Here is a 16,544-nt window from a genome sequence, read left to right as displayed (position 1 = left end):
TGTTGAAAGTAGGCAATACCAGAACTCAAACGTTATATAGCAAGTAAGATGTCGAACAAAATTAGTGCTGTAGAATCGACATCTTGCAGGCCGACCCACATGAGGTCTGTCTTCATTAGGAGTAACTGAGCCCAGACAGACCAAATGCCAGGAGCATATTTCTTCACAAATGCCTAACGTGTCAACCAGGAGGAGCCTGAAGAAGCATGTAGCTCCATAACTGATATGCATTGTTCCCACTAGGATGGTATGTCTTCTTTTCAAAACACACACACAGATAAAAGAACTAATAAAATGACTTCCTGCTAACTTCACCTGAGTATGTTTTCTGCTGCTAAAACCAGGCTAGTACTCCTTACTGTGAGTGGGCCTACTGTTTTGTTCACCACCCTGTAATTCAATTATCTACCCAATTTCTGAATCAGTGCCAAAGCTGGGGTTTTATTTACCAATATCAGAAGACAAGCAGGAACTAACTTGGGTTGGGATGTCAGTCCATCAAAAGACACATTTACTAATAAAGATGCAACTTATTTATGCCAGTTAACCTAACATGTTTGCTTCTCAAGTGCAAAACACATACCAATTCTACAGGCCGTAAACTGAAATCTGGCCTCTGGAACTTTGAGACAACAGTGCTTACCAACATGCAACCTTTCTGTTTTATAGCCAAATTACGCTCTGCTTGATAAATTACTCTTAGAATAATAATTATATTTAATCTTTTTTTCCTAGGGCTCGACCAACCATCAAAGACTGCTTTGCCAACTCCTGGCTTCAGGATGCCTACTTGATGAAACTCCGTCGGCAAACCCTTACTTTTACTACATCGAGGCTGAAAGAATTCCTGGTGGAGTATCAGCGCAGAAGAGCAGAAATTGCTACCAAACACAAAGTTCTCCTCCGCTCATATCAAGGCACCCAACAGGCCCCTGTGACCCAGTGACAGAAGTCTCACCTCATGGGTGGATGGCAGAAAGCAAGAAGAACACAGCACGTTCTCCAAGAGGCAGGCAACAGAGGTTCTTCACGTTTGGTGGCCAGGAATTCCTAAGCAGCCATTGTAACCAGCAAAAAGCTCAGTCTACTCAGAATGAGTCGGAACACAAATGTGTGTGCATCTGTCCATGCCCAAGACAAACCAGTCATACCTAAACTAGAAAACAACAAAAAAAAAGACAAGCAAATACAAACCAGAATACCTCACAGACTTTTTGGAAAAGGAGTGTGGAATGGTTTGATGTTCATTTACAGATGCATCCTTTCTTATTTGACCTCCTTCTATATTCATGATTTTACTTTACAAATATGCCTCGATGGTGGGCTTCAAGTCAGTTTGAAACAACCTGATGGTGTCCCTGAATTGTAGATCTCAAAGCTAAATCAAGACCTATGTCTACTTGGTTTATATACTCTTTGTACCAATTGCATTATCTATTGCATATTACAGAAGACACACCTAACACAACTACAAGCATCAGAGCTGCAAATTAAGAGTAAATAGTTATGTGTGATAAAGTTATGATTGAATGCATACAAAATATTAAGAATCAGACAGAAATTAGGAAAATTTCTCAGCTGTTGGCATTGGTTGGTGAAGGCTAAAGGAAGTGAAAGGAAAATCATTGTGCATTGTGGCCACTAGGGTACCCATAAAGACACACGCAAACTACTTTTCTTGCATTTCAGGCTAGACAGAGTGCAATATATTTATTAGGCAAAGGTCCCAGGTGGAACAAGAGGTATATTTGCTCTTCTGTGTTATCTTTCCTTTATTTAAAGAAGCCCAATTAGTGCAGACATTTGCCATTGCATGTTGTCTGTGATCATATACTCTTCTTTATAATTGCATTTAAAATTCTCCATCATTTTGTTAAGCAAAACAAAAATGTTAGTTAATTAACTAAACTATTTGAAACAGTGTTACCAGTGACTGTGCAACTGATATTTGTCTCGCACTGAATGGCAAAATTAAAACAGCATGCTGCTATACTGTACAGTAGGATATTTTACAGCATTTTGACTGCTCAAGTTGCCAATCCATAGGCACAACTAAGTAGGGCTTTGGACAATCATTTGATAAATCTGGTTCAGACATCAGAAGATGCCAGCAGTCATTGTGTATTTTGGATCGATAGAAAGTGATTTCTATTCTGCTTACCTTTTTAAACATTTCCCCCCCATTTACGAACTGTTTTGTTATTTATGAATTTCTTCAAAAAAATTGACTGAATAATTTTCTTTTAAAAAAACCCCACTCTTTAGGAACCTGTCACACATCACCAGTCTTGTTGCTCTACTAACATTCCTGTCAAATGACATGTAAGAATGGCCATTCTTCTGTAAAGATAAATGCAAAGTATTTCTAATAGCTTGTTCTACTTCCACAAACCTCGATCTGTAGGTGGGGCACCATATGGTACAATATATTATGGCTGACTGGTTCTTATTTTTTTCAGTTATGCTTTACGGCCAAGTGATATCAAAACAGCTCTACTGTGGCTACTTTAAAATGTCACCATTAAAGACAGCGATATCGTTTTTTTAAGGAAATAAAGCAGCAGCCTCAGGCCTCGACACAGCCATGCAGTATGCTGTTAATTAAAAAGGGGTCAGAATCTCACTCTCCACATTTCTCTGTTTCTCAGCTTTGAATCGTAACTCTTGATTTTGCCGTGGTAAAAAAGTAAAGCCACAGTCCTGCGCATATGGATTGCAGTACTTTCAGAAAGCAGTGAACAGGCAGTGATGCGGATAGCTCTATTCGCAGTGCCATCTTCTGAAGGCTGGTAGTTTTGAGAAGTTCTACCAGACACAAACCTCCTTTTGCTATTTTTTATTTTATTTTAATAGGATCACCTCTGCTGTGTCCTTCTTCGTTTTTTATGTATGTGCCAATGGCCTCTTTACAGTGCGGTGACATTAGGCTCTTAAACTAGCATCTCTCATTATTCTTTATCTCTCTCTCTCTCTCTCTCTCTCTCTCTCTGTCTCATAGTTAAAAGCAATTATAACATTCTTTGACCACCATTATTTTAAGCATAATTAAGAAATGTCCATAACCTACGTAATGTTAGTATGAGGAAAGACAGTATATTTTATAATACACACATGCGCTTTAACTCTAGTCACCTGGAATTCTCAAAAACGGCTTCATGGTCTTGAATACACTATTGGCCTGGCTTGCAGACAAAAAGGACGGACTGATTCAACTTGGCATTGTGTGATACTGCAGGAAGTGGAACTTCTTGAATTTGTATTTATACTTTATTTGTTTATTATCTGTTAAGAGGTAAGATCGGAAATGCAAAGTATTTCTGAGAAAGTGTATATCCAAGAATTTGGATATTTTAATTTTGGTGAACATACCCTAAACAAAATAATAAATAGAAAAACATGACTGTTTTACCAACTCTAGTATTATATTAATGCACATATCCACAGAGATGTAACATAAGATATAGATGATATATATTTTAATTGCCTTATGGTTGCAACATATGAAGAGTATGATGTCTCTTGCCTTTCTAGCCTTACTTTTTAGTTATTCGCTAAAATCTGAAGCAGTTTTGTAAAATGTACTGTGAAAATAATTTTATAGCAACGGCATACTAAATAATTTTGAATTATGGATGTAAAGCCGCAAGGCACTATGAAGTGACGCTATCTGTCTGGTGAATCTGGCTGTGGTAGACAAAAGCAACACCCTAAAAGCATCGTCTGTTATACTGAGAGAGCAACTTAATTTGTCATAAACTTGGGTACTATGTTATCTCGGACTCGTTCCCAAAGCTATTAGACTTGCTCAGAAGGAAAAGATGTTTTGGTGTCATGAGAAAATGGAAACAAACACAAATGTGTCCCCATTTAAAGTTCAAAAAAGCACATTTGCCTAGCAAGCACACTGTTAATAAAAAAAAATTAAAATTATAAAAAGTAGTAGTGGATTTATAGGATTTTAAGCTTTTTCAAAATGTTGGACTGAAATCAGACACTTATGCCCTTGGAAAAAATGTATAATCAGGTTAACAAACACTTGAAGTATGAAAGTTGTATATTGTATCTGGGAACGGGTCTTAGTTTCTGAATGGCAGAAGTGTATTTCTATTGTAAATTCACAGCAGTGACAATCTATTTAATGTAGCTCATAGATGTTGTTTTTGTGGTTTGTTTGTTAATTTATTTATTTATCTGATTCTGTAGGAATCTGGAACCTTAAGGGTTTGTGGATTTTAAATTTAATTCTGGTGTGGATCCACGGCATGGAAGCTGAGAAACAAACAAAATAAAAAAAAAAATGTGAAGCAGTTTGCAAAATGCCCCTTCTTCTTTTCTTCAGTTTTTGTGCTTTGCATTCAAACAAAAACCAATGAGTAACCAGACCAGGCGTCAAGCTGGTGTTGTCAGGCAGCGGTGCTAACTGCTGCACCGCCATGCCTTAGAAAGAGAATATGCTACAAAATAACAGTTTTTGGAATCCAGTCTGCCAATAACCTGCCAGACAAGTGCTAGGGGTTATGACTAGTGGCACTTGTCACATTATGAATCATAAAATAAAATTAAAAAATATCCTTGTCACGTCTAGTTCTTTGCCTGTTGCTACCTTTCACTGAATCGGGGTATAACAGGAACAGCCAACAATAGTAGCAATTGCCACAATATCATTTTTTTATATAACAGAAGTTAAAATGAAATGGATAACCCTGATGACAAAAATGTGTCAGTCTATTGCACTTAATAACACAAATCCTCAACTCAATTAAATCCTATTTAAAGCTTTTATACATGCAAATATGTTTTAAAAAATCTGAACTGTCTCCACAGCAAAACTGGGAATAACCAAATGTGAATCATAACTCACATATTTAAAATTATCCGTGAGTGACACAAACTGGGAAGTAAAACCTTGTGCTGAATTTTTCTGGATGCGCCTGCTAAAGAGATCAAGAAAAAAAAAAGCACCTGCCAGAAAAGGGTGCAAATGACTGGAGCAAGCAGAACTTCATTTAAATACCCAGGCAAGAGTCGGAAACCGAAAAAGCAGAAAAAAAAAATCAGAATCAAAGTCTACATACAAAACCAGAATTGTTGTCAAAATAATAGTCAAAGCTAGCTATTGTTTAATACAGAGTATAAAGTCTGTTTTTTTTTTAATCCAATAGAAGGGTAATTTGTATTGCATGTCACCGTCTTCATTCTTAAATTAACGCAACAAGGGCATCCCATCGCTCAACTAGCAATGGCCTTCATTACAAGAAACAACCTGGCAGTGGACATCAAAAAAGACCAAGAAACACAAGTTAAACAGTACTTGAAAATATGGGTTACCACACAACACTAAAATATTACCAACACTGTGCCCCCTCAGATTTCAGCTCTTTTAAGTAAATAGTATTCCAATAATCCTCATTAAAATACCCTTTGGCAAAAATGAAAATTAGGCATTTGCCTTCTCTTTAATGTTGCAGTTGTTCATCTAAGCAGTCTTTGATTTTCCTTCTAGGTTAGCTTAACTCAAAGTGAGATGCCTCCTTCCAGGGATGCCCAGCTTTATAAGAATTGGCCTGGAAGAGGCAGAGTCAGTTGCCCTCAGTGGGCATTTTCTCAGCACTGTGGAGGCAGAAACACTTGACAAGGTTAGCAACATCACCTTCTCTCGCTTTCGGGGTTCTACTACATACCTCGGCAGAGTCTAGAACAGTTTGCGGGATGGGGGGGTGGAGCTCAGAGGGGAGTGAGCAGGCATGAGCAGCAAGCAGGATTGGATGGGACAGAATGGGGCAGCTAACCCAGACCTATCCATATCTAACCATAACAAACTGTTACATGGGTGGGTCGTAAATCCTAACCCCGCCATTGTCTGTCCCCGCCCTGCCGAGCTCTCTCTCTTCCCCGTTCCACATCCCACAGCGAGGGAAACTTGCTGGAAAGTGACCCACTGACATGCATGCTTGACAAAATATGTATATATTTGTGAGAAGGGAACCAACTTGCAGCAATTCCATTTTAGTCAATGTCAAAATACACCCCTTGAGATGTAATAACCTTGTCCCAGAATTTCTTCCACTCCTGGAAAACATTTCCTATGCTTATCTTTTGCTGCTGTGTCTAGCACCACCTGTGATTTTTGCCTGGATTTCTAACACAGTAGCAAATTGTATGCTCTTCAATCTCAATTTCAATTTCTTTTTTCTTTAAAAAAAATTCACAATGAGTGAGATCTGCCATATTTTTGCAAAGCAACAACCACATTGTTGGTCAATTACTCTTTGACTAATAATGCGGTGTGGGCGAGTGTGCTTTCATGGTGCAAAATGCAGCTTTGCATGCACTGCTGCTCTGAATGTTCTTTTCTGATGCTTTTTAAAAGACACCGCAGCTATTCAATCTAATGTTTCAGATTAAATGTCTGCTCAATCGGAAATTCTTTATTAATAAGTTAATGTTATTAATGTTAAAAAAAAAATGCGATCATCATTGCCTTGATGTTTGATATTACCTGACATGCTTTTTCCGGCTTATAGAAAAAAATCTTGAAGTCACCTGTAGGAAAAATGTCAGAAACACGCATCTCGATCAATTTAGCACATTACCACTTGGTAGACAATTTAGTGATACATTAGCCTTATGAAACTGAGCGGCATTTGCTCTGCTCCTGTGCTATTGACTGCTCTGATCAGGATTTTGAAGGGCTGATACCAACCAGAGGCGGTGGCGGCTTCCACAAACACGCGTCTAGTATCCCGCACATCAGAGCCATGTCTGCATCACAGCACTCATCATTGGTGTGTCTTCAGCTGCATGCGAAAGCTCTTTCTCTACTTTGAACCGCATTCTCACTCCACTCTGCCGAACAATGCTGCATTCAAGGAAGAGAAATGTACTCATTTCTTCATGTAGTCATGAGAAAAACATCACAGAAAATCTAGACATGAATGAATTTATTTCAGAATTTCCCAAAAGTAACCGCAGACTGGTCCTAGATAATATTCAGGTTAAACGCTGGAAACTGATGTCCTATAGCCTCCCATGACTACAATAAGCCACGTTTCCATTCTTGCTCTCATATGTTGTATACATTTGACTTTATTGATATTTACGTTGTAGATGTAGTTCTATATTTGTTCACAAAAAATAATAATACAAGTTCCATTGCCTCTGTTAATTTTATTGAACAATAGGTTATGATTTATGCCACAATTTTTGCTTTTATATGTTATATAAAACTTGTTGTTATTATTATTGGACCCCCCTACAAAAATGGGGATGGATTGATGGATGGATATTTTTTGCCCCCCCAGACAAGCCAAATGCCCACCCACACATGATGTTCTGGTCACACCTCTGATACCAACCATTGATTTCATGTTGCTAGAACTGGCTACCTCTGATTTGTTTTCTTTATCCTTTCTTTTTACACTAAGCTACTGTATAAAGAGCCACGAAGAAGCCTTATGTTGTATATTTAAGGGGTATTGTTATGATTAAACTGCAGACCACAGGTATTACTTCTTAATTTTTTATTAACAAAATGAAATTCTGTAGGCTTACTGTTCGGTGACGATTTAAAAAACAAAAATAAAAAAAAAAATCCCCTTAAAATTTTTTTTTTAAATAATCACACATATCCAAAAATAATTAATCCATAATGCACATGCCATACAAGAAAATAAAAAATCATGTTGTAATTACAAGCCACAATTCTAATAAAATGTTCATGTTTATCAAGAAGATACTGTACAAGGCTAACATGTTTAATAATTTTCCAGACAAAATCAACACATTTGGCTCTTACGCTAACAAGCCTTATTGTCAGTGTTGTGGGTAACAGTTAGAAGTATTGTGTGTTATGTAGTTAGGTTACCCTTCATTTCCAAAAGTAATCAATCACAATAATTATTTTTTTGAAGTAAAATACCCGCATCACTACATAAGCTTTTTCCTGCCATAATGAGATATTTTGCAGACTTGCCTCTTTTTGCATAGACATTTCTAGCTGCTATCATTGTAACATCATGCACTTGCACACTCTGATCATTTTGTGATAGCTACAGTAAGTAAGAGGTTAAGCTGTGCAAGTCCACATTGTCATTTTAAAATAACGCCAATGTACAATACCATTACCTGTGCGGGTGGAGAAGGATGGAGAGATGCTTGAGGATTACCAATAATTAGCTCCTCTACTCATGTAGAAATTTTTTTTTGTACTCATGCAGGGCAACTGTTGGAGATGTGAGGCAGTTGTTTCAGCTCGGAATGTGTTATAGAAAAAAAATATTGTACTTCATTCTGTTTCATCATGACTTGGCTATAGCACGTATTTTAACTTTTCTTATCAAGTAAACAACATTCTGGAAAAAAGCACATTGACACCGTGATCAGGCTGCCTTTTCTTAGCCACAGCACATTCCTGCTCCCTGATGGGAAGTGTAGTCCCCTTATATATTTTAAATACCATTTTTCCTGTCACAATGGCACAAATTTAACTGGCTGCTTAACTGCATTGTCTCACAATTACAAATTCAATTTTGCTCAAATTGTTGGCTATTAGGCTAAAAGTAGCATGGGTCCCCAGTTCCACTGTATGTTCTCTGAGCTCTTGTTAATTACACATACAAATAAAAATAAGTGAAAAGACTTGAATTCAAGTGCACTAACAGAGCTGTGTTCTGAGCTAGGGGTTCAAAGTGACCTCTCAAAATGGGCGTCAGTGGAAGAGCTAATTTGATCAATCCCTGTAGCTATATTAGTGTTTAGCTCCTCTGCCCTTTCATCAACTCGGGAAAAAAAGGGCAACAATGATTCTCACATGCCCCAGGCCACGAATATGAGTGTTTGTGAGGTGCATGAGATTTTAAAAAAAATGTGACAGCTGCATTTTGGTGCTTTGAGGAACTTTCTGAAAATGTTTGGAAGCAACTGAAAATTTTTATTTTTTTATTTTCATCAATGAGGTGGCCACTCAATCGGTGATGGATGATATCATCGACTATCACCTGTACCCTATTAAGCGTGTGCATAGGGTGCAATCACATGAAAATATTTGAACAAAATTTATAAATATACATTTATAACAGTGACATGAGAGAGGAGAAATACATGAGGACTGGAAAGTTGCAAGTGTGTCTCCAGTCTTGAAGAAGGAAGACAAATGGATCCTGGTAATTACATACCCATATGTCTGTGCCATATAAAATTATGGAAACTATAATAAGAAATACATTAGAAAAGCACCTATATAAAAATAACATACAAAATTACATCCAGCTTGGTGTTATAAGAGGAAGATCTTGCCAAACCAATCTTTTAGATTTTTTTGTACAGGCAACTGCAATAGTTGACAAAAGCAAAGCATACAATATAATTTACTTAGACTTTCAAAAGCATTTGATGCAGTTGTCCCAAACCAAAGACAAATTCTAAAACTAGAAGCTGCAGGCATCAGAGGTAACCTACAAAACTGGATGTTGCTCTCTTCACAACAACACAGACACAGGTCGGGCGTTTATTGCTTGGGCTTGTCTTACTCACAGCGTCACGCCGTGAGAACTACATGGTGAGTAATCAATACAAAACACATTAGTGAATACACAGTAACTTGCATGCACACACAATGAAAGACAAAACATTTAGTGCAAACATGAAACAAAAGACGTTTTACAAATAAAATACCTTGTTGGCTGCTTGTCATGAAAAGAGGTCCTTAAATCCTTGAGTCACTTTGATTGTCTGCTTTAGCTTCAGACATCTATAGTTTTAGCTTTAAATGCAACATAGCAGAGCCTCGTGAGAGACATCCGCTCACCTGCGGTCCATGGGGGAGATCTTTCTCATGTTCTCTCGATAACTCCTAAGTGCATTCTCGCAAGACACATTACTTTACACACATAGTATCTTAAAGTCACTTAACAATAACAAACGAATTGTAACATGTAAATTTACTATCCACATCATGTTTTAAATTTAGATATTTAAACTTAAACTATATATTTATGAAGTTATGTAACCCATCATAAATCAATTATCTGCATCATGAACTTCACATTAAATATTGTTCAACAACATTTATACTGGATCTCAAGTTGGTTATCCGACAGGAGACACAGTGCACAGATGAGAGGAGAATACACTGTGTGGAGTAAGGTCATCAGTGGAGTCCCTCAGGGGTCTGTCCTTGGACTGTTTCTTTCTCTGATTTTCAATAATGACTAGATTCCGGTATACAGTAGTTAGTAAACTTGGGAAAATTGCAAATGTCCCTAAAATTGGAGCAATAACAGACACTGAGGAGGCTGCAAAAACAATTCAGAAAGACTTGGACAAGTTTTAGAACCGTGTGAACACTTCGAAAATGAAGTATAATGTAGAAAAGTGCAATGTGCTGCACGTGGACAAAAGAAACATCAGTTAGAAATACAAAATGGGAGACATTGTCCTACAGGATGCAACCTCTGCAAAGGATTTAGGGGTTATATAAAATAAAATGTATTATTATTGTTTATGTTGACACGTTTTCATTATCTAAGCAATGTGTAGAAGCGATTGAAAAGGCTACTAAAAGGTTAGGGTTGTATTGCTAACACTGTTGAATATAAATCAAAGACGCTATGCTCAGCATAAGTTGAATTACTCTTAGTCAGGGTCTGACCTCACTGCCATAGATGGCCCCACCAGGAGATCACAACTACCAATAGCATCACTCAAGGGATCATCGATCATGCAAACCACTTCACCATGATAAGACACTGACTCAGTGGAGGACCTAGAACACTAAAATAAAATTAGAAACCACAAACATGAGGTAGAAACCTAAATCTGAAGAAAAATGTTATTTAAGCAGGGAAGTTTTCAATTTAGTTCTGAAAGCAAAAAAGAACATGAACAGCTGTCATGCAAATGTTGAGATAAGTAGTTCCCGATGCAAGGATGTTACACCAGGAAGAAAATTTGGTCTGTGAAACCATTAGGAGCCCAGTATCAGAGAACCTAAAGGCACACGGAGGATGATAGTGATAAAGTAGATGAAGATGACATGATAGAGTTAGACCATGTAAAACTTTATCAGTAATGAGTGCAAGTTTATATTTGATGCGTGAGGAAACAGGCAGGTAGTGCAAGGGATAAAGGAGAGGAGCAATGTGCTCTGTACTCTTGTTGTATGTGAAAACCCAATCAGCTGCATTCTGGCTATTCTGTAAGAAAACAGGGCTTATGACAAACATGGCGTTTAGTCTGATGGACAAAAAGCTCCATTTTGGTTTCGTCAGACCATTGAACCTTCCGTCAATTGACTTCCAGTAGGTGGCCTCCACCAAGTCTTCTACTTGCACGATCAATCAGTTTTTGTGGATGGCCAGCTCTAGGCATATTAACAGCTGTGCCATACTTTTCCCATGTCTTAATGATTGATCTAACTGGACTCCAAGGGATAATCAGTGCCTTCAGTATCTACTTGTCTCCATCCCCACACTTGTGCTATTTAATCACCTTTTCGCAGAGTTGCTTGGAATGTTTTGTCTTCATTGCGGAGGTTAGACCATGACACTGACTTATTACAAGCTGGACCTTCCAGATAAGGAGCATTTATTCTACAAACAATTGAAACCTTATGACTCTAGACAGCTGATCTCCATTAAATTATTTATGTGTCTTCTAAAATCAATTGGCTGCATGACCGATGAGTTATGTAATTCATACTTAAGGGGGTGAACACTTAAGAAATTAATTATGCTGTGTTTTATGTTTGTAATTAATGTAAACCACTTTGCAGAGATCACTTTGACATTTAGGAGTCTTTTTTCTGATGATCAGTGTCAAAAAAGCCAAATTAAATCTCCTGTGATACAATGTTGTGTAACAATAAAATGTGAAAACTTCCAAGGGAGTGAATACAATTTATAGGCACTGCATATACACATATACTGTATTCGGAAAGAACTGCAAGAACTTCAAATTCTGACTTCAGCTCTTCCACAAGTTAAACATCACTAAACGCTATTTGATCACTTTCTCATGATGTCTCTGAGTCAGAATGTGACATTGTAAATAAAATGGAATTGTAAAATGGTAAAAAGCCTATTGATTTTGAATAAAATCATTCTGGTATTTGCATTTTGTGCACATGTGTACCCCAGCTGCTGCACAACTGAAGAATATAAATTTCACGAACACGATATGATTTGTCCAGTTCATTCCACATAATAAAATACTGGACTGCTATAATTTCTGGCTGAAATCATTGCTTTATGAAGGGAAGGCCTTGTGGCTAGGGGTGGACACTACAAGAGGTTGCTGTTACTTACTATCACTGCTGTTTTTCTTTAATGAAGTCAAATTGAAAAAAAATATCACAAAAATAAAGGGAAATCCTTGTTCTTGATGTATCGGCCATTGTGAGTATGTGAAAAGATGGAAGGACAATTCCAAATTAACTGTTGCAAAGCATAATACAGACATTTGTACTAAAACCTCATTGCAGTCGTCACCTTCTCAGTGACCCGATAGGCTGTATTTAATCAGTGCCACCTGTTCCATCTCCAGACCATGCTGGCGTCCACCTGCTGCCTGTTCCACTGGGGAACGCTCACGTTTCGCCCGTCTCCTCAGCTCTCACAGTTGTGGTATTTGATTGCACAGCACCAGCCTCCAATTAGTGCCCACAAACCCCTGTAGACTCCTCCGCCTGAAGGCTATATAAGGCCTGGTAGCTTTATCTATAGGAGAAAATCTGCATCTCCCCTTAGATTTACTTTTTTTTTCACTTGACCCTGGGCACAGCCTCTCAGAATCCAAAGATGGGCAGACACTGCCTTGGAATGCAGACCCTCCTTTAACACTGCCCTGACTAAAGACGGCGTCCCTCTGGATTTTGGTTTATAAGGGGCGCTAGAGAGAAGAGGCAACCAAATAACAACGCACGCATCCACGGTGAATGATCTTCTAGTCTCACCAGGGTAAGTTGTTGAAGTGATATCATAGTAATGGAAAAGAAAGAGACATCTAAATGAAGATGATCATTTGCTAAAAGAGGATGGCATGTGGAATTTGGTTTGAAAGAATTAAAGTAGAAATGGAGGAGCATTGAGTTGTCATTGAGATCCTACTTGTGAAGCTGAGCATCTTTGTTAAGCGGTCATTGTAAAAGGTTTTTTAAAAGGATTACAACCAGTTAAGCTTTGCTAAGGTTCAAAAAGGAGAGCCCTACTATGGAGCTCAGACAGCCTTTGACTGGTATTCTGTATCTCTGGAGGTTAACAAAATTGGTCCATTTTGGCATATTATAGACACTATAGTGCAAAGAAAAACAAACTCTCACATGTTGTTGGCCAATACCATGTGGTAAATTTGTTTCTTTGCCTCAGATTTGTGTCAAATTCTAAGGTAAGATTTGTTACCAGTTTTAATATTAGTGGCTTGAGGGAATCAATGAAGAGGAGTGTGGTGCTGTACCGTAGCAACTCTTGTTCATAGGGTTTTGAAACTAGCTCAGGCCTGGTGCTTCTGTAAAGTTTGCATGTTTGCACTTTGTGTTCAAATTTGTCTGGGTGTGTTTGTATGTGCACTTTGGCACCAAGGGGTGCTGCTAACTTTAAATGTGCATCAATGGCTCTGAAACACAGATTCAGATAACTGATGATATCTCCTCAAAAGCTGACACATATATGAGATGACTAAAGGCCCAAGCAGTGTGCAAAATAGCCCCAAAGTTACATGGCAAATAAAATTATAAGATGCTTTGAAAATGTATTTATTTTGATCATCTTACAATTTTAATTTTGAAGCTTTTTGGGGATCCAATGGGCTAACTGGTATTCCGCAACTTGGGCTCACCTTTCATGGAGTTAATAAATTGATGAAGCTTGAGCAGAGACTGGTTGGCTCCAGGTAATGGATGGCTATCTCCATCCTAACATATAACTTCCTAGAAATTGTTGTGACTTCCAGTCCAATTTGGATTAAACTAGTATGGTAAAAGGAGAAATAATAAGATATATAAAGTATGAAAAGTCTACTTCCTTATTTCTCCATATACTGTTATGGCTGCCAATATAACAGATCATTTCTGTACCAAGGAACTGTAAAAATGTTTTGGTGTCCTACCTTTTGATGGATACTGACTTTGCTTACTCTTTTTTATGGAAATTTCCAATAGGCTCACTTTCAAGCACTACATCATGCTTTTTTAAATAAAAAAATATATTTTTTTACAACTCCAAATAAATTTAGATTAATTAATGTGTTTTTCCGGAGGCAGAGGTCTATTCCATCAGTTGCTTGATGCATACATCACCCCAGTTATATTGTAACTAATTTTGACCTTTATGGGGGCACACATACAGGATGCAAAATAAAAAAAAAAAATAAAACACACACACAAACATTGTGGACATAGGGAGAACCCACAAACTGCATGCAGAAGTGATTGAGATAAACATGGAAGACAGATCCTGTGCCAGTCCAAGTTAAATTGATACAAGTGTTTTCAAGGATTGTTACAAGGATTTAGGATTATTGTGCCAACAATGAGAACTGTCCACTTTATTAAAAGGTGTGATTGCAACGCAGCACACCCTTGACTCTCCTTCTGAAGGATGTGTGGAAATACAATGTTAAACACACACAAGTATTAGAAAACTAATCTTGTCACTAAGGCAGCTTGTCTTGTTCCTAAAATGTGCTATTCAGTGCAACGTTGATTCTGAAGAGTTAGTTTGCTCATAGGATTAACCTCCAGGGGTCATGGAAGCTCTGTTGTGTTGTGTTTTCTTGCTTGAGCGGATCAATTTCAAATTGCAGTAGGAGCAGTACTAGTTAATCCACCTCATTTTCTTTATTTTGACATACAATCATTTATTTTAGGAGGCAAGATGATAAACCGGTTAGCACTACCGCTTCACAGATGCAGGGTCCTCTGTTTGAATCTGTTAATAGGTTGCACATCTCTCACTATGTCTGCATGTGTTTTCCCCTGGGTAATGCAGGTTTCCTTTCATATGACCAAAGATGTGCATGTTAGATTGACTGACACCATGTGAGTGTGGGTGTGCCTGTTATGGAATGGCACCTGTCCAAGGCTGGTTCCTGCCTTGTGCTTTATTCTGGCCCCTTGAAACCTCGGATTGCATTCCGTTATGTCACCAATGTCTGTCTTGTTTTAGATGTCGAAAGCTCCACCTGCTAAGAAGGTGGCTCCTCCACCACCTGGATGCACTCTTGATATCAACGATCCTCAGGTTCAAGAAGCAGCTATCAGAATCCAAGCGTCTTATAGAGGACATAGGTAATGCTATTGGCACAAACCAAATCTCATTTCAGTAACCTTTAATTCAAAGCATGATTATTGTTAAAATTCAAAGCAATTCAGATCTTTTTTTACCTATTTAACTGTAAGTAGAATTAAATAAATAAAAGTTGCCTCATAACTCCATAGAACTTGGTTCCATAAATGTTCTCCAGTAACTGTCCACATAAGGATTAGCTATGTCCCATGTAAATGTGTTTTCTACAAAGATTCAGCTTTCCCCTCCATCTCAAGGATGTGCATGTTTGGCTGATTTTCATCCCAAAACTAATAAATGCAGTGCCAATTTACCCCACTATCTACAGTATATACTTTCAAGGGTGTATACAGTAGTTATTGGTGTGATTGTGCCTACAATGGCCCTTCAAGATCAGTTTGTGTTTTTCTCCTGATGTCAAAGAGATAGGATCTGACTCTTGTAAGTGCAGAAATTTAATAAACAGATGGACTTTTAGCAAAATCGTTTAAGGAGGTATTGGGAATGTGGTCTGTATGTCCAAAAGAACTAGAACATCTGGTACTTCTGACAAATCAAGTGAAAAAGATTTAAACAGGAATAAACAACCAGTAGCTTCACTGAAATACAGATTAAGTTAAGCCCACCTCAAACTAAAAACAAGTCGTAATACAAGGTGCAGATGGATACAAAATTGGCTCAAACCCAGGAAGCAAACAGTTATGGTCAGCTGAAGTGCTTCAGAATTAGGTGATGTTAAAAGTGGTGTCCCTCTGGGATCAATGCTCTGGTTGCTGCTCTTTTTACTATACTGTATATAAGCGATCTGGACAAGAATATAATCAGCATGATGGCTAAGTTTGCAATCTAGGTGGAAGGGCGAACAATGTACAGTCAGTTAAATTCTAATAGAAAGACTTGAAAAGCATACAGACTTATGTAAGATAAAATTTAAGATATGGAAAAAGTAAGGTATTACACATGGGAAATCTATACATATTAATAAAAGGCAAAGCCATCACTGACTCACTGACTGACTGACTGACTCATCACTAATTCTCGAACTTCCTGTGTAGGTGGAAGGCTGAAATTTGGCAGGCTCATTCCTTACAGCTTACTTACAAAAGTTAGGCAGGTTTCATTTCGAAATTCTACGCGTAATGGTCATAACTGGAACATGTTTTTTGTCCATATACTCTAATGGAGGAGGCGGAGTCATGTATCGCGTCATCACACCTCCTACGTAATCACGTGAACTAAAAACAAGGAAGAGATTTACAGCACGAG

General features: G+C 37.9%; 2 protein-coding genes across 2 annotated transcripts in view; both read left to right on the top strand.

Annotated features, from left to right (window-relative positions):
* Nucleotides 1-4,574, top strand: part of spega (striated muscle enriched protein kinase a) — a 450,531-nt gene extending 445,957 nt beyond the window's left edge. Inside the window, exon 41 of the mRNA XM_051931209.1 lies at nucleotides 736-4,574. Coding sequence (XP_051787169.1) covers nucleotides 736-946 — 211 coding nt within the window. The 3' untranslated portion in view covers nucleotides 947-4,574. The remainder of the gene's footprint in view (nucleotides 1-735) is intronic.
* An 8,217-nt stretch (nucleotides 4,575-12,791) lies between these two features.
* The window catches only part of zgc:77784 (uncharacterized protein LOC402947 homolog), a 21,716-nt gene continuing 17,963 nt past the window's right edge, over nucleotides 12,792-16,544 (top strand). Inside the window, exons 1-2 of the mRNA XM_028807564.2 lie at nucleotides 12,792-12,953; nucleotides 15,159-15,280. Of these exons, the coding sequence (XP_028663397.1) occupies nucleotides 15,159-15,280 (122 nt within the window). The 5' untranslated portion in view covers nucleotides 12,792-12,953. The remainder of the gene's footprint in view (nucleotides 12,954-15,158; nucleotides 15,281-16,544) is intronic.

Source organism: Erpetoichthys calabaricus, chromosome 8 (assembly GCF_900747795.2).
Source record: "Erpetoichthys calabaricus chromosome 8, fErpCal1.3, whole genome shotgun sequence".
Classification (NCBI taxonomy): domain Eukaryota; kingdom Metazoa; phylum Chordata; class Cladistia; order Polypteriformes; family Polypteridae; genus Erpetoichthys; species Erpetoichthys calabaricus.
The sequence above is the reverse complement of the archived record's forward strand: the minus strand, read 5'-3'. Positions and strand labels throughout refer to the sequence as shown.